The sequence below is a fragment of the Protopterus annectens genome, chromosome 1.part1 (assembly GCF_019279795.1).
Source record: "Protopterus annectens isolate FY-2018-M chromosome 1.part1, PAN1.0, whole genome shotgun sequence".
Classification (NCBI taxonomy): Eukaryota; Metazoa; Chordata; order Ceratodontiformes; family Protopteridae; genus Protopterus; species Protopterus annectens.
The window spans coordinates 789753056-789774809 of NC_056726.1; the positions used below are offsets into that span (position 1 = coordinate 789753056).

Genomic DNA, 21754 nt, shown 5'->3' on the forward strand with positions numbered 1-21754 from the left:
TCAGAAAGGGGAGACTAGGGCATAGGATAATGTTAAAAGTACAAAGACTATGGTGTAGAACTTTAGAAGAAAGGATTACACTGTACTGAAAAAGAAGGTCAAGGAAGAGTTTTTTATTTTTTTATTATTATCTTCCGTTTGTTGATTAGATTTGTTTAAATCATTTTCTGTTTGTTGACTGGGTAAGTCCACTGAAAAAAAACTGTCCTTTTTCAAGGGTGACCCAAGAGCTCTGTATGGTTAAGTGACTTGTTACATCCCTGCCCTCTGGAAAAATATCCCACATCATACCTCTACATAAAGGGGGACAATCACTGACCTTTACAAATACTGACCTGTAGCCATTCTACCTCTACTGTCCAAAATATTACAAAAATGCATTCATTATCAACTTCTTTCCCATCATCACAATAACAATTTCCTCTCCAACACTCAACATCGTTCCCAACCTCATGACAGCACTGCTTCTGCTCTGCTCAGTTTTACCAAAATCATAAACTATAATAGAAACACTGGCAACCTAATATCCTCCTTGTTCTTAGACATGTCAAAATCATTTGAGACAGTTCAACAGTAATGCCTGCTCCATGTATTTGTCTCCCTAGGACTCGCATTCATCCCTTTGCTGGTTCCACAGCTATCTCACCAACAGACTTTAGGCTGTAAAATGGAAACAAGATCTCTTCCCTTCTGTCTGTCTCTGTTGACATATGTCACAGAACTATTCTAGGCACTTTACTGTTCAACATATTCACTAATAATCTTCACAAAGCTACCAAAGAAGCCTCCATAGTACAATACGCAGATGATGCCATGCTCATATGTTCTGCACCAAGTCTACTGCTACTCCACAAAATGACTCGGGACACCTTTTCCTCAGTTGAAGCCTGGCTAAATGACTGCCAACTACTTTTAAATGCTGAAAAATAAAACAAAACTAATGTTGTTTTTACCCAAATCTCGATCAGCACAGAAACAATCCTTCATCATCATATCAACAAATTAACACAAAGCTTCTTGGCACTTTAACTGATGAGATATGAGCAGCACTACACTCAAACCATCCAGAAAACTCACCAAAAGTTGGACTTCCTCTACAGAAACAAACCCTTTCTCACTGACTACTCTAGGCATTCTTTAGCAATATCTTATCTTTTGCCTTCATTTCTCTACCCATCCTGACGAACCTTCACTCAAACTTAAAAAATAAACTAAACGTTTGCTACAATAAAATAGTTAAGTTTGCATCTAATTTACCAAACCATTATCACTACCGCCTAGCACTGAAGTACCTACACTGGCTCAGATTACTTAATTATCCTACCTACTCTCAGCTGTTTAGTGTCCACAAAATAATCCACAAACCTGGCACCTGCCCATCACTAAAAAAATATCTTGAAGCACTACTTCCCTCCTAGGAAACTCTGCTCACAGAACAAATATCTCCTGACCAGGAGCAAGTCTCATAGCAGTGCAGTACACTCACTTTACTCAGCCTACCTTGCTGAGCACTGAAACGCCATCGCACCCACCCTAAAACAAGACAAGGTTACTACATGTTTCAAACACAACCTAAAACACCACCTTACTTTCTTATGGCTATGCTCATGCTTCTATCCTGACTAAACCCACCTCCCTCTTCTGTTTGTCTTCCACTGCCAGTCTCTATCAATCACCTTGACTCTTTCACCTTTCTTAACCCTGTCTCTTTCTCTTTCATCCCCACTACTGCTCCTCCAACCAACCTATAATTGTAATTCTGTTCTACTAATACCTCCTCCTTACCCACCACATCATCTTACCCATCTACTGCTGTCTCAAACTCTCCATATCAGAACTTTTTCTGCTTATGCTTTTCTTGATCATTTCTGCTTATACCCTTCCTCCTTCTCTATTTTCTGTTCCTGCTCTAGTGACATCCTACCTCATTAATGTCGATATACATATACTGAACCTCTGTGTATTACCATTGCTTTTATATCTACAGCTATTAATGTTGACACACAGATTCATACATTCATAGATGAGTACTAGGCTAACTGCCCTTGGAGCTATTTTTTATGCCTAGCCAATTACCCCTTGTGGGAATCAAACCTTGCATCTATAAGATAAACACCTTAACCATTATGCCAACCACCCACTATCTTTGACTTATACAAAATAATATTACGTCTAAAGTATATGAAAAATGTTTTTGCTATTTGTCTCAATACTGCCTGCAATATAATGCTTAAAATGTTTACATTTTATTGTTTTTCATTGTAATTATGTATTTTATGTGGACCTTTTCTCCCTGGGCCTCAGCTGAAAAATGGGACTTTTGCCCAGCTGGTCTTTACTGGTAAACAAAAGACAATCGATCGATCAATAAATAGGTTGTTCAGTCAAACAGTAGGCAAAAGAAAGCAAAATGAAACAAACCTTGTTCTTTGGGCACAGGAAACAGCTCACTAACATTTCAGAACTTCAGCCCAGTATGCTAACTGCCAGAATTAGGAGAATGGGAGTACATTAAAAGAGTTAAGTTATGGGAATGGGTCAGAGATGGAGTACTCAGGGCTATTAACAAGGGTGTGAAAAACAGGTGAAAGGCATCCAATTCTGTTACATCGAGATATGAGGCTAGCAATTACAGTAAAGGGTAGGGATTAGCAGAAGAAAAAAGTAGGACATGTTGAGGCAGATGAGGCACAGTACAAACAGGCTAGCAAAACAAGCAATAAAGATGCTAATGGCATAAAGGCTAAAACTGAAAGGGAGTTAGCAAAAAGAAGCGAGAAGAGAAGGGATTTTGGGTACACAGCAGAAAGAAGGAAGGGCAGGACAAAACTGGCCAGGAAGAACAAAAATGGCAAGGAGATCACAGAAGATTGGGTACTGAATGAATATTCTGCCTCAGTCTTCAGAAAGGAATGTCAGCAGTGCCAGTGGTGCAACAGGAAGCACACTTGCTTTTGGAGCAGAAGGCTTCTATTTCCACACCTGGGAGATAGATTACTGACACTGCAGAGTAAAGGGAGTGCTGCACTCCTGAGTGTGCCATCCTCTGTATGAGACTTTAAACTGAGACTCCATCTGCTTGAGTTGGTGTCAGCTCAGATGTATGTAAAAGATCCTATGTTACCTACAGAAAGGAGTAGGGGGAGTTCCTTGATGCCCTGGTCAAATATGCCCTAGTAGTATAAACACTTCCTTCCATCTCCCCTGAAAACATGTTACTACACTAGTGGGACCAACCAGTCAGCAAAAGGATAAATACATAAAATAAAAAATAAATAAGTGAGGGGTGCCATTCTTTGGGAAGACAGGGCAGAATAGGGAGAAGAGTAGACAGACACCAAGATAAACAGGGAGAAGAATTCAGAGGGAACTGTCTGCATTTATGGATGACAAAGCACAAAGAGTCAAATGGGCTGCCTCTCGAAGTCCCCAGAAATCTAACCAGTGTCTTGCCAGACTCCTTGAAAGAGATTTTTTTTAACAAACATCTTTATTAAATCACAGATAGAAGAGTGACATAAGTCCACATGCATTAATAGAAAAGAAAAAGAAAACAGACTATAGCAACATTTTTTTTGCTGTTGCTTTAATGCAGTACATACATTCCCTATTAACAATTATCATAGGTAGGTACTAGGCTATCTGCCCGAGGGCATTTTTAAGTCTAGCCAGAGTGCGTCGGCTTTCGTCGCCCCATTGATTAACTAACTAAGCCTCTGTCAAGCAGAGCCAATGAAGTGATCCCAGGGGTGTATTTTCTGTTACCCATCCACTCATCAAGGCTTCTCTTGAAGAGTGTTAGTGAGGGTCTCTGCCTAATGTAGTTAGGAATTTTGTTCCAAAGCATGGGGAGTCTCTGTGACAGGAATCTATCCCTCCAGCATGTTCTATTTATTGTTGTGGCGAGGTTTAGCTCACTAGAGCGCGTGGCTCACAGTGACTTGGATTTCTTTAGGTGGAGCATGTCCATCAATTCTGAGTTGGACATGGCTTTGTAAGTCAGGCAGAGATCACCTCTGAGTAAGCGATATGCGACTGAGTACAGCTGGAGTTTTTTCAGTCGGGCTGCATAGGACATTTGTTTGAGGCAAGTAATCCTCTTGGTAAGGTGCTTTTGTGGTCTTTCCAGTTGTTGGAAGTGTCTTGTGAGGCACATCCCAAATGGGGCATTGTACTCTATGATGGGTCTGATTAATGACAGTAGAGGGGCACTATAACCTCTTCATTTCTAGATGCGAACCCCTTAGTAATTAGATGGGCCACATCAAAGGATTTCCTAACTACTTTGGCAATATGATTGTCAAAGGAGAGATTACTATCTACCTGGGTCCGCAGATCTCTTATTACATCTTCTGTATTAAGGGGGCTGCCGCCTATGTGGTAATTTGTGGGTGTTTTGTTTTTCCCAAACGGGATGACTATACATTTTTTGGCATTTAGCTTGAGGCCATGACTTTGACACCAGGTGTCTGTCTCAGTAAGGCCTTTCTGAAGGATGTCCATGTCAGCCGGAGAGTCAATTATGGCTCCCAGTTTGTGGTCACCGGTGAACTTGGTTAGCCATAGTCTTCCTGTGTTTGCCTGTACTTCTGATAAATATATGCCGAACAGTAGGGGTCCCAGAACCGAGCCTTGCGGGACACCACCTGTGACTGGTTTAGAGTCGGACCTGGAGCGCGCTATTCTTACCGTGTGAGTTCTGTCTGTAAGCCAGTTGGAAACCCATCTTGTGATGTAGGGGTTTATGTTCAGGCTGGTGAGTTTTTCTATAATACCCGAGTGAAGAATGGTGTCGAACGCCTTGGCGAGATCAAGGTAGGCTGTGTGAACCACCTTTCCCTCGTCTATGGCCTTGGTGACTGTCTCGAAGAAGTCAACCAGGTTTAGTAGGCATGATCTGCCCTTAACAAAGCTGAACTGGGTCGGGTCAAGTGTTTGGAGTTTCCCAATGTCTTTGTTGATGAGTTCCATGATGATGCGCTCCATAGCCTTGCAGACCAGGCTAGTCAGGCTTATGGGGCGAGAGTTACCAGGATCAGTTGTGGCCCCTCCGTTGTGGAGCGGAATAACTGGTGCTGTGTGCCATTCTATGGGCACGTAGCCTGTGGAGAGGCTGAGGTTGAACAGCGTGTTTAAGTGGGGGGTTAGTTCGTTCTGTAGTTCATGCAAAACGCAGCCTGGGACACCATCTGGCCCCATTGATGCTGTGTTTTTGGCTTTTGAAAGGGCTGTTTTCACCTGTGCTTCTGTGCTTTCCGGGACACTACACTTTTCCGGTATTGTTGTGGGCCCTTTTGAAGGTGAGAGGGAGGCGAAATTTGCACTGAATCTATTTGCCAATATGTTGGCAATATCAGTAGGTTCAGTATATTTTGTGCTATTTTGCACTAGCTCAGAGCATATCTGTGAGTTGCCACTTAGATTCTTGACATAGCTAAAGAAGGCTTTGTGGTTATCTTTCAAATCCTTGGCTATTTTTTTTTTCGAAGTTAGCCTTGGATGACTTTATGATGGACCTTAGTTTCTTACTGATACTGATCAGGGATGTCTTCCTTCTTGGGGTTTGCTTTTTTTCTGAGCTAGTTTCCTCCTCCTGTTGTATAATCTGTTTATGGCAGGGGTCCACCAGACTGGTTTCCTTCTCTTAGGGGAGTGAGTCTTGGTCTTACTAGGGATTGCACAATCCATGCATCCTTGTAGGTGCTCGTAGAGTGCAATTGTAAAGGATTCTGCATCTTGGGCAGTGTTATCCTTTAGCGTGGGGGCTGTGAAACTTACCACCTCTGCCTTAAATAAGGTGAATTTTGCTTTAGAAAAGTTTTTCACTGTGGTTTCCTTGGTTGGGGTTGGTGGTGGGGTGTGGACATCCAGGGTGATTAGTTGATGGTCTGATCTAACCAGTAAAGGGTTGACCTCCGGTACGGAACACCTGTCGCCCATGTTGGTGATGACCAGGTCCAATATGTTGTGGCCTCTGGTAGGGGAGTTTACCAGCTGATCCAGGGCATTTGAGTTGATAAATTCCAGGAAGCGCTGAGCCTGGGAGTTTGTACTCAAGTGGTTTTCCCAGTTAATGGTAGGGTAATTGAAATCGCCCAATATCACGGTGTTCGGTAGGACCATTATGTTTTCCAGTGTCTCCAGAAAGGTGGAGTGGTGCTCCTGGGTCATGGAAGGTGATCTGTAGCAGGCTACAATTTGCACTGCAGATTTGCCTGATGTTAGTTGTACATGGATAATCTCAGAGGTATCATGCTCGCCACTAACCTGGAGGTGTGAGTATCCTTGATGAATATGGATATACCACCTCCTTTTGTGTTTCGGTCTGTGTTCTGTGGCCAAAATGTGTGGTATGAGTTGTAGCCCAGTAATGCTGGAATGCTCTCTGGAGCCTTGAACCAGGTTTCAGTTACTGCACAGATGTCGATGTTCTCCATACTTAGGAGTGCTTCGAGCGCATGCATTTTGAGACAAACTCCTGGCGTTGAGTAGCATAACCCTCATTTTTTTACTTGTGCTGTTTACGGTGGTGGGTTTAAATTTTGAGCCTTTCCTAAAAAAGGCACTATGGGGGCAGCAAGAGCCTTGGCCAGTATTCGAAAGCCAAGGGGTGACAGGTGCAAGCCGTCTCTTGCGAAGCAATGCGGCTTGTCGAGCATGTCATCCCAGGCTAACAGACACTCAATCCCCTTTGAATGACACCAGAAGCTTAGCCAATTGTTGAAAATGATCATTTTTTCTTTATAGTGAGGTATCATTCTTGGTGAGGGCAGGATGCTACTCAGGATCAGGGTCATACCCGCCTGGGCTACATGATCAGGGAGCTCTTCCATGTCTCTTTTCATGTAGTCCAGGGAGGTACATTTCAGGTCATTCACACCAACACGAACAATGACAGAGTCATATTTGTACTTGTTCTGGAGTGACCTGAGTGCTTGTGTTATGTGGCGGACTCTGGCTCCCGATAGGCAGCTAACAGTAACCTTCTCCTTGTCCAGCCTAGTGAGTGGGGCGTCAGTGTGCCTGACTATTGAGTTGCCTATTACTAGTCTGTTAGGTATGTTATTTCGCATTAAGGGCTGTGATTGTGCGGCACATTGATTTGATGTTTTATGTGTTGTCTGGTTTGTGACGGGAGGTGCAGGTTTTGTGGGTGTCTGCTTTGGACCTCTCTGATGCTTTTGCAGGTTTTTATTTAGAGCCTCCGAGTATGATTTCAAGTATTTATGTGTATTTTTTGCCAGTGCTGGTTTAGTAGGTCTATGTCAGGCTGGAGGTGTGGTGCAAGTGTTAACCTTCTCCTCATGACTGTCTGTTCCAGTCTTGGGTGGAGAGACCTTAGCCTCCAGTTTGGCTGTATAATTGCATCCCTCGCATATGTTAGTATTTTGTGGTAGGAGGAGAGGGCTGTCTGTGTACATGAGGCAGTTGTAACATTGCCTTAGGATACCCAGATTCACCAGCTGGACTGCAGAGTACACCTGAAGTTGCCCTTTGGTCATGCCTGAAGAGTAGGGTGAGCTGCTTAGTCACTTGGTTGGTGAGGGATGGATAAAGAGCCTTGGCCTGCTGGGCAGTCAAGTGTCGGGGTATATTAGTGCTTGCTATTAGGTCTGAGCAAGTGCTGGACTGTAGGATGCTTTTTGAGTGCTTAGGTTGAGAGTTAGACTAGTTTCAAGTGAAAAACTGAAGAGGAGACTTAATGGAGTCAGGAATAATTTAACCAACCAGTGCTGCCCGGCGCACAAAACCATGCAAACGTGGTTTTTAAACTACTAACTTCTGTGCTGGAACTACTCCTCCAGGGACAGATGGCTGCTCAAAGTTCCTCTCTCTCACAGGTGAATAGAGAAACTTCCCTCTAAGTAAGGTATGGCAACTCAGAAACGTGTAACATAGCCCTGAATTCAGCACTAGCCTGAAAACTGGACTATACTAGCTTAGAAAGGCGGGAAACAAGAATTTTTTTTTTTGAAAAGATAAGGCAAAAACAGCAAAAAGTACACTTAAAACACTTTAAACGACTACAAGCGATCAGAAAAGGCTATTGCACTTAGTGTGTAGCCTACAACAGTTAAACAATTTATTTAAACAAAAAACAACTTTTTAAAAGTGCAGGCAGTCAAATAAGTACAATATGTGAAAGAAAACAAGCTTTTAAATCACAATAAGTGCTGGAAAAATCAGCGTTTAGGCAGAAAACAGTTAAGTACAGCAAGAAAATACAGAAAACTGATACTCGATCACTCCAAAGTCTCTCTTTTAAGCTAGAAAGCTTGTATCAGTTTAAGGCTTTCTAGTGCTTTCCAGTAGGTTAGTTACAGGAAAGATGGGAAACAAGCGCAGATGTGGTCTTTTAAACTAGAAAGTTGAAAGAGATGGACAACTTCCCGAATGATCAAGAAACTACAATTCTTGGGAAAAGAACCACTCCTCTTGTGGTAGACAGGCTACCTAGTACTTACCACTCCCACTGATAAGCTAGAAGGCTGCACTCCAACACAAAGGCTTGGGGGGCTCAGAAGCTTACAAACAGTCCTGGATACAGCAAATCTGTACCTGGACTACACTAGTTATGGGAAAGGTGGGGATCAAGCACAAACACAGGCTTTAAAACCAGAAAGTTGAGAGAGAAGGAAAAAACTACCCAAACGGCAATAAACTACAATTTCTGGGCCAGAACCACTCCTCTTGTGGTAGATAGGCTACCTAGTGCTTACCACTCCCACTGATAAGCTAGAAGGCTTCCCTCCAACACAGAAAGGCTTGCAGGGCTCAGAAGCTTACCAACAGTCCTGGATACAGCAACTCTATATCTGGACTAGGCTAGTAACACGAAAGGTGTTCCTGTTACTTTCCCCTGAAAGAGGTCTTCAACAAATCACTAGCTGCTGCAGGGAAAGTCATGGTGAGAATCCATATGGGAACAGTGGCAGTATTTCTACTGGAAACAAACTTCAGACAGCAATAAACACGGTTCCATCGGCACACAGAGCTGTCAGTTAAGCCTTATCAAATTTAATGGTTGGGTTAGAGGTAACGCTGACAGGATACTATTGCTAGTCAGTCATACTGGACATCAGCAAGGCCACTGACTCAGTCTCACACATGATAAATATAGGAAAACTGTAGGGAGTGCGAGTGAATGGTAGAACACAGAGAGTTGCAGTAAGAGGGCCAGAGGTAGGAGTAAGAAAAGTGAAAGTCAAGTACCTCAGAGGACTGCCCTGGGTCCAATACCCTTCAGTATATTTGTCTTAGACATATCTGAGAGAACAAATGACAGGATCAAAAAGGTATGTCTGCAGCAGTGGAGGTATGAGGAAGAGGATAGTACAGGACCTGGAAAAGTTGAACAAGTTGACGAAAGATGGCAGTTAAGGTTTAATGCAAAAAGATGCAAAACTTTGCATTTAAGTCACAACAACTGTGGTGTAAATCACCAACTGGGGAGAATTAAACTGATGGCAAAATGACAAGAAAATGATCCGGGATTGTTGATCACACCTGGACTGGTCCTCTAGAAATTAAGTGAGAAGTCAGTGGCTGCAGTATAAAGAATGTTGGAATGTCATCAGGGGAATGGATTCTACACGTACAGAGATACTGATTCCATTCTACAGATACTTGCTCTTGGTCAGACCTCCTTATTTGTGTGTGTAAACATTTATTAAGTATGACATTTTAAAAAAGTGACAAAAGTTCATATACAGCAACAGAAAACAAACCATAATACATTTTCGTTGTTACTTTCATGTAGTAAAGATATTTTTATACAATTTTCATTCACTTTAACATTACATAAATTGCTCAATTACTGCATTCCTATAAATTTCACTCCTGCTTATGAACATTACTCTGCATTATTGTCGACGCCAACTTTTTCTATGCAATTTACTATAGATCCCACCTACAGTTATTTTCTCTTTTTTACAATATTCTGCACTTCAGTTATAGCTGATATAGACTTTGATTTCCATTTTCTAGCAATTGCTTTTTTAGCAGCCAACAGCATTAAACTTATCAAGGCCTTACTATGTATGAGCAATTCAGATCTTATAACCCAACTAAAATAATAATTTCCATAGTTGCAACCATTTGCTTCCCCAACATTTCTGGCAAAATACTCTGTAGGGAATTTTTAAAATCTGCCAAGTCATTACATTCCCGATTACCTCTCTCTCTCTGTTCTACCACAACTCCAGAATATGCTATCTACCAAAGGAAAAAATCACCACAGTCTGTTTGGAGTACCAAATATTCATGCAAACACTTCAAAGCAAAAAAAAAAAAAAAAAAAACTGAACTTTCTGAACTCTTGTTGGAAGCAGAATGTACGTCATTCTATTGTTCCTTTGTACAGTCAGTTTGAGTCCATTCTTGCTTCTCAATGTTTCATATCATGCAATATTCCAATGTTTCATATCATGCAATATTGTATAAGTCTTACTAAATATCCCTTTTTTAACAGCTGCTTCTATTCCAGACTTAACTAAAAACTTGACCAATGCTCAACTTGCATTTACTACTCCGCTGTGCCTTTCTCTTTGCCTATAACCTTTTATCAACCTCTGGTAGGAAATGCAGTCTCCAACCTGCAGGCCACACTTCTGTTTTGCCTCATTTCACTATCTTTCCCATTCCTAATTATTTTCTACCAATACCTTGGTATCTTTAGTAATTTTTTCCAATAAATTCCAACCCTCTGTTACATATTTTCTATACCCTTACTTGTAGTCATCCCTACTGATAAAACCCCTTTCTCCAGTCTCATGTTGGCTTAGTTTTTAGAATAATTTCTACTATCTTATAAATATAATATTTTGTACAGTTGTTGTTATTCTCCTTAACAGCCTGCACGGAAGACTAACTGTGCCAAGATGAGGCTCAATAATTAACAACCAAGATAAAAAAAATGGTTATGTATAATCAATCAACAGAAAAGTCAGCAGGAACACATTGCATCCCTGTGAATGTTTGGATGCTGGGAAGGAAGGAAGAAATTGATAACCTGGAAGGTTTTGCTTAGCAGTATTTTTTTTAAAAAAAGAAGAAGTACCAACCTCTTGGAAGAAAGCTGCAGTGATTGTATTACCCAAAGAGAGTAAAGACCCTTAAAACTAGCTTCCTATAGACCCAGCTCAATTTTAAACAATGATTATAAAGTGTTTATGTCTATATTAGCAAAAAGAATGGCAAAGGTGCTTCCAAAATGTATAGATATGGATCAATGAGGTTTTGTGCAGGGGGGGGGCAAACATTTGACCCCATTAATAGAGCAATGATGATCCAAAGGGAAGAAGAATGAAAGGAAACAGCGCTATTGTTAATGGGTCGAAATGCAGAGGAAACATTTGATAAGAGTCAGCTGGGATTTTATGAGTAAGGCAATGGAATCATTTATACTCCCTAATATAACAACAGGATTAATTAGGAGAACATATGAAGAGTTAACAGGCAAGAATTAAGGAGGGATATTTCTTTTCCAACAAGCTGTGTTTGAACAGAGGACATGCAGGGGTATCCACTTTCCCCTTTGTTATTGCATAACACGTTAGAGCCATATGCAACGAAAATAAGGGACTCACAAATTCAATAATGTAAATGGCAAGAAAATCAAGAAAAAAATTGTTGATGGCATTATTTTATAGTTGATAAATCCAGAAATGGATATTCTAATGCTGTGGATCATTCTGAGAGAGATTAAAGCTTTTTGAAGGCTATCTACTCCTTCCAGTCTCTCAGCTTTTCTCTGTGTGCTCTGTCTTCTAACTCTGCTTTTTAACAGCTCTTCCCGAGAAGCCGCACATTCTGCCATTTTCCCTTTCATTTTAAACTATGTTTTCTGCAGTTTATCAGTTCATCTGAAAAGCTGCATAAAAGCTTTTTCTGTTCTTTTCAGATTTTTGTCTTTTGTCTTTATATAGTCCTCCTCCACTGCTTCACTTATTATAAACACTTCTGAATGCAGCTGATGTACTTTTCCTCTAAATTAATGGAAACCATCTCCTGTATCAAAACTGAAAGCTGAACTGCTTTTTGCTGAACAGCTGCAAATCTCTACCATATTAGAGTTTTTTTTTCTTTTCCTTTTCTACCTGACTTTTTTTTTTAATTTATCCAAACTTTTTCTTTGCTAACATTTAGGCATAGTAGTAATTAATAAGTAACTGAATTTCACACTACTGATGGCGTCTACTGGCTTGTTTCACATCACTTTTTTTTTCATGGGGGAGAAAGTTCTAATCAAAATGCTTTCTCAGTGTGCAACCATCTCGGAATCCCTAAAACTTCTTAGTTGCAAAGCTGAAACGATTGGTTTCTTCCTGTCTGCTAATTTGCCATATCAATGTAGTAGTGTATGGGTTGATTTCAAAGTTGCTTGCCCAAACATTGTCTTGGAAGGTTGCCAAGTTCCTGGACACTGCCTTTATTTCATTCAAAATGACATAAAGAGAACTCTCTCCTGTTGAGAACAGATGCCTTGACCTAAAAAGGTTTTGAAGTGGGCTTCCAAGCATAATCCAAAGTCTGCAGTCAGAATTTGTATGTTGGGTGGTGAAAGTAATGTTAGTCCTATGGATAAGTTATCCATGTCTGCTTACAACAAGAATTCCTTTACATCCTGTGCAACAACGATCTTCATATGTGATAGGATCTGCAAACTAGTTAGATACTGTTGAGTCTTCCTTGTATGTAACCTTATCTAAGAAATCAGGAAAATGCAAGAAGTACGTTAGAGTCTTCAAAACTATCATTCTATGATGATTTACTACTGATAAAACTGTAACAGTAAAGATATTCATCAGCACAAAATATGTGACTGCCCCTAGAAAAGTTAGACACTGAAAGTATCAGAAAAGATTTCTTATTAATTTAAAGTTACTTTCAGAGGTGGAAAAATGGAACCGTCTCACTGAAGTGTTCTGTTAACAGTTCCTTTGCTTCTACAGATAAAACAATTGTCCAGATATGGTAAACTGTTAAGTGTTTCTTTCTGAGAAATGCAAATACAGAAGACATGCATTTGGCAAATACTCTCAGGGCTGTTGATAATCCAAATGATGGACAAAAACTAGAAATAATCACACATAATCTGGACTCTACGAAATTCGGGGTGAAAAAGTCTCATTGGAATGTGAGCATAATCATATTCCATGTCTACAGCGTCCATTCAACAATCCTGATCTTTTAAAGAAACAAAGTCTTTTAAAACATAAACCCTGAATGTCTCTACTTTTATGCTGTTCTTTTCCAGAACCACACACAACCTGGAAAAAAATCTTGACCTTTTTGATTGCTTTATTTGCTAGGAGTTGTTTCAGAAAATGAAAGGCTCGATGTACCTGATGAGGTGGAGTATGAGGGGATTGCAGCCTTTGTAGCCTTAGAACACATTCTAATGTATAAACATGCTGAAGAGTTGGCAGCATCCATCTGTCTGTGGTTATCTATTACACGGTAGAAGATTTCCTCAAACATACCTCTTATGTGTACTGGAGAACGGGCAGGAGTAAAGAGTACATAGCAGCCATGCTAAAGAGTTCTGTACCTGCCCTTTTCTAATGTTCCAGAGGTCCAGATGGTTGCTTTCACTTGGATAGTTTATGCTGATAAAAGTATCAGGAGGAGTTCCATTTCAATAAAATGGGTACTTATCTAAAAAGAAAGGCTTCTGAAACTGAGATACAGGTGGCACATAATCCTTGAATGAGAATCGTGTTTTCCAATAACAATAAAGTCAACTGCTGGATGACCAAATTAAAATCCATGAATTGATGAAGCATTCAAGAGTCTTCACCTAATGTTTTCACTTTTAATACTCTATTCTAAGCCAGGCTAGCCATCTGAAAACTATCCTTGGCAAATAAGTTCTTGTTCCATTATGTAAAGCATCATATGCACACTCTTGCAAAATGTTGCCACTAACTTTTCTAAAAATGTTAATTATGTTAGTGACATTAGTTTTTAGAAACAGACTAACACTTTATTGAAATTGTTTTAAGATGGAAATCTAATAATAAACAATATGAACCAGTTTGATGCGCTAACAGTTAAAGATCTAGCTGCATAAAGCATTTTCCCCATATCTACCTAGTAACCTAAAATTATTACAGTTGAAGGATCTACCTATAATAGACATTATATAAATCCAGTCTATCTAAAGGCTGATAACATCTAGCACCCTTTTTGGATGATACAGACTGTCATCCTTAAAAGGACAGCAAAGGATGAATTGTTCACTATGCATCTGGAAGACTCACCACCTCTATTTCTTGACATAAGGGATAATCTGCAGGTCAACAAGAATTTCTGTAAAGAAATGCAGTGTTGACACAAAGTTAACATTTCTGATGGATGAGATGAAGACAGAAGAATTTTCTGAAAAGAATCTTGATAGAATGGAGAATCAAATTGCTTCCTAAAGAAACCTTTCTTTTCACTATAACAGAAGGAATGGAGTTCTCTTCCCCTCCTGAACCTTCTCACTTTATATGGAAAGCTTTGTACCACTGTGGTCCATCTACACACTGATGCCAGTCCAACAAAGGTTCTGATATAGGCTTCTACTGTTTCTGTGTAGTTTTCTGTACCAACAGAATAGTAGGGAGTGCCACAGCAGCACAATGGGTACCACTATCACCTCACAGCAACAGGTACTCCAGTTTCATTCCTGGCTGGGGCACCTTCTGTGTGGAGTCTGCATGTCCTCTCTATGTTTGCATGGGTTTTCTCTGAGTGCTCTGGTTTCCTCTCACATTCCTAAGAAATGCCGTATGCACACAGTCAATTTTTAAACTGTGCATAGATCTGCAAGCCTGTGCGTGTGGTACTATACAGAAGGAAGCTAAGGCAATCTACTTCCATTCCGCATCCTCTAGCCTAGTACACTTCATGGATGGCAGCAGCTGTTCACCTGGTCACTACAGAAGTTGCCTGCAACTTGCAAATGTGGACTGAAGTGATAGCATCCCTAGCTAGCAAAAGAACTCCAAATGTATAATGCCCATTCACTACTGAAGCTCTTTTATCCAACATGATCAAAATGAATGATCAACATTGTTACAAAGGTCTCAGCTGTTTTTTTTCTTTCTTTTGGCAGCATCAAGCTTGGTGAGGGAGGAGAATTTTAGTACTTTACAAGATGACTTTGCATCCTTATTTTGGGGAATTACTTTAATTGTAGTACACTTCCCAGATTTTTGCTTTCTTTTTTTTTTTTTTTTGTAGAAGCTTGCAAACTCGTTGTGTGGTTGTGGATGTTAGGACCCCCCAAGCAGCAGTATGATGCTCCACCAGCATCCTCAATTTTCTCACAGGCCTTAAAGTAGATCAAGTTGAGTCTGGGGGAGGCTTAAGGCAGGTCCGGTAGACTCAGTGAATAAACAGAGGAGCATGTAGCAACTGATGATTAGTGGTGAGGATGGGGAAGAAAATAATGAAAGAAAGAGAAAGAAAAACAACAAACAAATGCTCTCACTTCTAATCTTCCACCATGATAGGAGAGTACCTCCTGTTGAACCAGTGGCACTACAGATACTGGGACAGATTTATTAACATCTACATTAAGTATACACCATTCTGAGTGAATAGACAACACAAGCATAACTCCCACCTTCTTGTATCTAACTTTAGTTTTCTTACTGATTTTCCTGCAACTTTAAATATTGAGGGGGTTTCATAAAGATTACTGCAATGCGTAGGCTACATCTACACTTAATCTAATCTTTCTGAGTGAATAGACCGTTCAAAAAATTTTCTTGAATATAGGCACTCACAAATCCAGCCCATATTGTAGTTTACTCATCAGACCCCTGCCAAATAAAAGTGTAAATCATTCTATCACTCTGTCACAATACTGCAATTTTATAATGCTAAATAAAATCACAAACACTGCTTTACCTATGACCCACAGTTGTTGCTGACAAAGCAAGGTAGCAGCCAATAGGGATGCCTGCTTTAACGGCCTTTTGAAGAGGATGTACTGTGGGTGACTCGGTCATATCCAATGCAGCAGTGATGTTGGAAACTTGAGGCAAGCGACACTGTGGATTTTGGTCATTTATATGGAGCTTCAGTCTCACAACCAAGTCCCAAGCCCACTGATTAAAGGAGGCTTCAGGAGTCTGTGATAAACGAACAATACTAGCCAAATAGGACACCTAAAAAGAAGTAAAAACTCATGATTATCATCTGTGGAGGAGGCACATATGTGTTAAACATTAATATGAAGGAATAATCAGTCGATTCACCAGCTATGCATCAAAAGTCAGATGCCAAATGTACAGTAAATAATAAATAGGTAGCATTACTCACCTGAAATTGCAGTCAATGGATTAATATAATGGATGCATCCACACCTACACAGTTTAACCTTTATTTTAAAGTCTAACAATTCCTCACACTAACTCTTCACACCTTTAAAAGACAACTACAGGATATCAGCATCAAATTCTGTTTATTAGTATGATTTTCATCCCTAACATTTATTCCAGACGTTAGCAATGAAATCTAACTACCAAATAATCTGATTTCCCCTGTGTTTACCATTTTTCTGTTAAACTGTAAGGATACTGTAAGCCATTATTACTTTAAACTAAACTGTTCCTGTCAATTTGGGCACCCATAGCTGCTGAAAATAATGCCCATTCTTTTGTTTTGTTTTCTTTTGGACTTGGTTCACCCAAGGAAAACCCCTCCTAATTTACTATGTAGCCCATCCCCTGGTCTAACCCTTCTGCAGACATAAGTAGCTCTTCCAACAGTCTAGAAAGCAATTTTCTGAGTGAAGTTCCTAAACATCTTTTTCTGCGGAGGAGATACCAGTGCATCTATCACTAACTACACAGGCATAGCTCTGTGGCTATTGAATAAGTGCAAGTCCTTAATTTCTCAAATTGCAATACAGATGTTCCCTTTCTATTGTGGTGCTTACATTTCATTTTATAACCTTACTTAAATTGATTATTGGTTTTTAACTGCTGTTGTTGTAGTGACAGGCGTTTTGCCACTTACTTCCGAAAGGACTTGTTAATTTGCAGTGTCTTAGTCTCTCACATGTCCATGTTAACAGTACCAACATTTAAAATGAGTTCTTGACTTGGGAACTTTCTGTCTTTGTACCCAAATCTGGAAGTAAATAGTTGAGAGCTATGTCATCTGCCGATGTGTCATCACTGAATTTTTCTAATTAAACACATTTTGCACATACAACTCTCAAATGTCCCCGATTTTGCCTAACATTTTTGCAATGTCCTTTCATTGATGTTCATTAATTAAGCAATAACCCACGGCTGGGTGTGGGTAATGCTGTATTTACCCACGGTTGGTGTGGTTTGGTCATGAGGGCGAAGCCCGATTGACCAAACAAAGCCAACCGTGGGTAAATCCAGCACTATCCACACCCAGCCGTGGGTTATTGCTATTCTACAATGACATTATTTAAGAAAAAAAATACTTACTTTTGTTAAATAATGTCATTGTATAATGCCTCCGTGCTGTCCTTATGGAGTTTTCTGGTATCCTGGGGCATTTCTGATGTACTGCGCATGCGTAAGGAACTTGTGTTCCCACGCTAACGCATTACATCAGTGCTGTGCAGAGGTAGCAACGGAGAAAGGAAAATCTCTGTTGCTTTTGTTAAGATATTTCGCTATGTTATACGAGTTTTTCAACTTGTATAACATAGTGAGATATCTTAAAAAAAAAAGCAACGGAGATCTTCCTTTGTCCGTTGAAAGGAAGAACTCTGTTGCTTTTTTTAAAGATATCTCGCTATGTTATACGAGTTGAAGAACTCGTATAACATAGCAAGATATCTTAAAAAAAAGCAACAGAGATCTTCCTTTCTCTATTGCTACCTCTACAGAGCAAAAAAAAGTAAAAAAAAAAATCAGGAGATATACTCAGGAGTGGCCCTAGGTCAGCTGGTGCCCTACGCAAAAGGGCTCCACAGTACCCCGCACCACATTAACTGGAGTCCCAATACTCCTCACCTACACCAAATAAATACTGGAAAAGCGCCCCTGCTAGACCAGCACCCCAGGTGGCCGCCTAGTTGGCCTATGCCTAAGGCCGGCTATGGATATACTAGCGGAAAAAGTCCGGGCGACCGGACCTTTTTCCGTTAGTATATTCTCGGATTTACAACGGGCACACTGGTTGGGATGGCCAATCAGCGTGCTCATTTTTGAATATTAATGGCCAGTCGTATAATTTTTTTTTTTTTATTTTCTGATAAATTAATGAAAATAATGACTGGGAGAAAGGCTATGAATGCCAGAACAAAAACTTCTTCTATTCTTTCCAGATTTTTGTCTTTTGACTTCATATATTCCTTCACGATGTTGACAGATTTTCTTTTTATCCTGTGTTCCCAAATCTTTTGAAACTGAGTCCCCTCCATGTGGGCTCTCCAAGCCTAGTCCAAGGAATCTGTTGTCACGGTCATGGAAAGCTTCACTTCTTAATGGATATTCCACTATTCAAAAGATAAAACCTAGTACACCATAAGACTGCTTTCCTAATGCATGGCAGTATGGGAATAATGTTTTCAAAATGAGAAAGGTATTGATTCCACCTATTTCTCAAACACCATTGCATCTTTCTCACGTGAAGGCATGCCAAGGGCACCAACAGAGTGCATGCTGGCATGTGTTCTAGCAACCTCTATTGTTCTCTTGCTGTGTTCTTTTCTTTTTATATTTGGAAACAAATGTAACAGCATCTTTAGCTTGTCTTGAGGGAAGAAGGCCCTGTACTGAACAGTGTCCAGACCTGCTCCCAGAAATGTTACTGTCTGAGATGAGATGAGGGATGCTCTCTCTCTGTTGATTTTTGGCCGCAACTCTAGAAACCACTTTAGGGTGAGGTTCACAACATCCATGGTACCCTGGTGGGACTCTGCCAAGATAAGGCAATCATCTAGCTAGGGAATGATTTGAATGACTTTTGTTATGCAGAAAGCTACTACTGGCACCATACATTTTGTGAATACCCAAGGCAAAGTAAGCATTCCAAGAGGCAAGGAGGTGAATTAATACTGGTTTCCTCCTACTGCAAATCTTAGAAATTTTCTGTGATTTTCTTTTTTCTTCATATGGAAATGTGAAGATATGCATCCTTCAAATTCAGGGTTGCCATGAGCACTACCTCAGGAAATACAAGGTAATAAACTTTACAAGATGAGCATTTTGAATTTTGGCCTCATCAAAAATTAGTTGTTGTTGTGTCTTTCGGCTTTTCCTGGTTAGGGGTCGTCACAGCGGAACTCCGGTCCGCTAATGATTGGCAGTAGATTTGTACATGCCGAGTTGCCAGCCCTGACGCACAACCTTCAACGAAGGTACGCCCATTCACGCATGTCTCCACACAGAAGATGCTCTAGCTGAGAATCAACAGGACAACATCTTACTGTGACGAGACAACACTACAGCAGCACCACCACCGCAGAATCCCCTCATCAAAAATTAGTACAGATGGGAAATATCCAAGATGAATCTCCAAGTGCCCGCTTGTCTTAGTACCAGGAAAGAGTCTGAACAAATATCTCTGTACCTTTCTCCTCCAAGGGCACTGTTTCCAAGTCCCCAATGTCTAACATTTCTTTGCATACATGAAGTATGAAATGAATCTGGTCTCTTGGAACTGCTGTGATAGTTCTGAACTGTTTTTTTTTCTAAGAATTGTACACAGTATCCTTCTTTTAGAATGGTTAGCATCCACTTTTCTTGATTAGCTGTCAGCCAACTCCCTATAAAGGCAGACACACTTTCACCAAGTTTGGGAGAAGGAAAGGGAGGGGTTGGGCTGGGATAAGTGGCTATGAGGAAGGGGTGGTGGAGGGAGCAGCTAGGCTGTCATGGCTGATCCCTCAGGGTGGTGGTAGGCGAATCTTGGCTCTGAGGGCTGCCAGGCTACTCCTTATGCTTAGTTAATCACTATTTTCTATACTTTACTTTCTTCCCTTTCCCAAATCTTTCCCAGGAAATTCCTGCTATACCCAAGCACAAAGGTCTGAAACATCTACCTAACAGATTGGATACTTCTACATGTTTCCTTTAGTTTCTCACACACCTCCTGATTAGTGGGGTCTGGCAAGGAAATCTTTTAATTAATGGGACATAAAGGATCCCTGTCTTGACACTGTCTGTTTGAGGAGATGTCCTTAACCCAGGCATGCTTTCTAATAACTGATCCTGAAACACTGTCTGAAGGATGTGTCTGCAGAATCATGAATACATTTCTTGGAATATTTAGCTACCCAATAAGAGAGGTCACAGTGGTTCAACAACTCCTGCTTCACGCCTATACTTCTGATTCCTTTCACCTCGGTCCTCATCTGTCTGAACAGGGCCTACGATAAGACAGAATGTGGGACTATCAGATTAAAGCCCTGAAAGACAATGTTGTAGCCATGTACATTTACTTCAAATATATCTAGAGATTTCCAGTGTTTGTCATTTGGGATGTGATTCCTGGTTTGAATCCAAAATTACTCCCTTGCTACAATCCACAGACACCAGAGATGGATCAGTTAAAGGATTTTTAAACAGGTACCTATGGAAACACCTGACACTATACAACTGGTCAGACAGGCTTGCTAAGAAGAAGAGGAAGACAGTCAGGCTTCTGGGTACTCCTTGGAATCCCACTGAAAGGTCTCTTTCATTTTGTGGAAAGCATCCGCAAAAGGGAAGTCCACGGGTAGGAAGGCAGAGAACAAGGTTTCTTCAGTGTCTTGGCTGATGGGAAAATGTCAACATAGGCTAACTCATCAGCCTCAGAATCATACGTACTGGAATATACCACAGGGGAAATACCACTTCTCATTTTAGAAGAGATTCCAGACACTGATTATCAGGCTAAAACCTCTTTGATTTCAAGTGCCATTGGTTTTGATCAGCTGAACCGGGATATCCAAGGATGAAACCTGGGCTGGGAGCTGGGTTGAGGTATTGCCCAGTCTAAACCAAAGCAAGCTGGACTGCTCTTGCTTAGGCTTCAGTGTCTTTTGCCTGTTTGCTCAGAGACAGCTGCCTTTGAGGCTTTGTGTCTTGGGTGGGGAAATGAAACTTCAATACAATCCACAGATGCCTCCTTGTGAATGTACATTTAAGGGATCAGACCTCCCCCCTCAGAAACTCAACATCCATGCCTCTGTGGCCAAAGGTTCTCCAGTCATTTCTCCAGTCATTAGTGGTACATCAGGGATGTTGGTTCAGGAGGACCCTACAGGCACCAAAGGCATGAGCACCTGCAGAGTAGTCACATCAGAAGCCTTGGCTACAGCAGATTCTGTAGTTGGGGGCTGTCAAAGTGCTTCACCTAATATTCATTCACCAGACCACAAAAACCCTGAGTTATCAATGATATTTTCAGCTTTCTTGACCTTCTCTCTCTTCTCTGACTGTTTCTCTTTAGGAGACAAGACTCCACAAGCCGTGGATGATGCTACAGCGGCCCTAAACCAGGCTCGTACCTCTTTTTTGGCAACAAACACCTAGACAGAATATTACGACAGGTCGTCATCAAGGGGTAAACAATGTGAAGTGGGGACAGGAATCCAGTCTGAGGCAAAAACGTCACTTATTGTGACAGTCTTTATGATGAGACAATTATTAATTGTAGTAGCAATTTCCTCAGATCTAAATTCTGTATCAGATTAGCTACAATTATGTCTAACAAAGATTACAAATCTAACAAATTACACAGAAATCCCCCATCTGGTAATTATCTGTCCTAAGGTAGAATA

The 21754-nt window shown here is 40.7% G+C and overlaps 1 protein-coding gene across 2 annotated transcripts in view; it reads right to left on the reverse strand.

Moving 5' to 3' along the window:
• The window catches only part of EPG5 (ectopic P-granules autophagy protein 5 homolog), a 2535958-nt gene that overhangs the window by 1592497 nt on the left and 921707 nt on the right, over positions 1–21754 (reverse strand). For both annotated transcript variants that reach the window (XM_044078183.1, XR_006365599.1), the window contains exon 16: positions 15904–16163. In XM_044078183.1, the coding sequence (XP_043934118.1) occupies positions 15904–16163 (260 nt within the window). The remainder of the gene's footprint in view (positions 1–15903; positions 16164–21754) is intronic.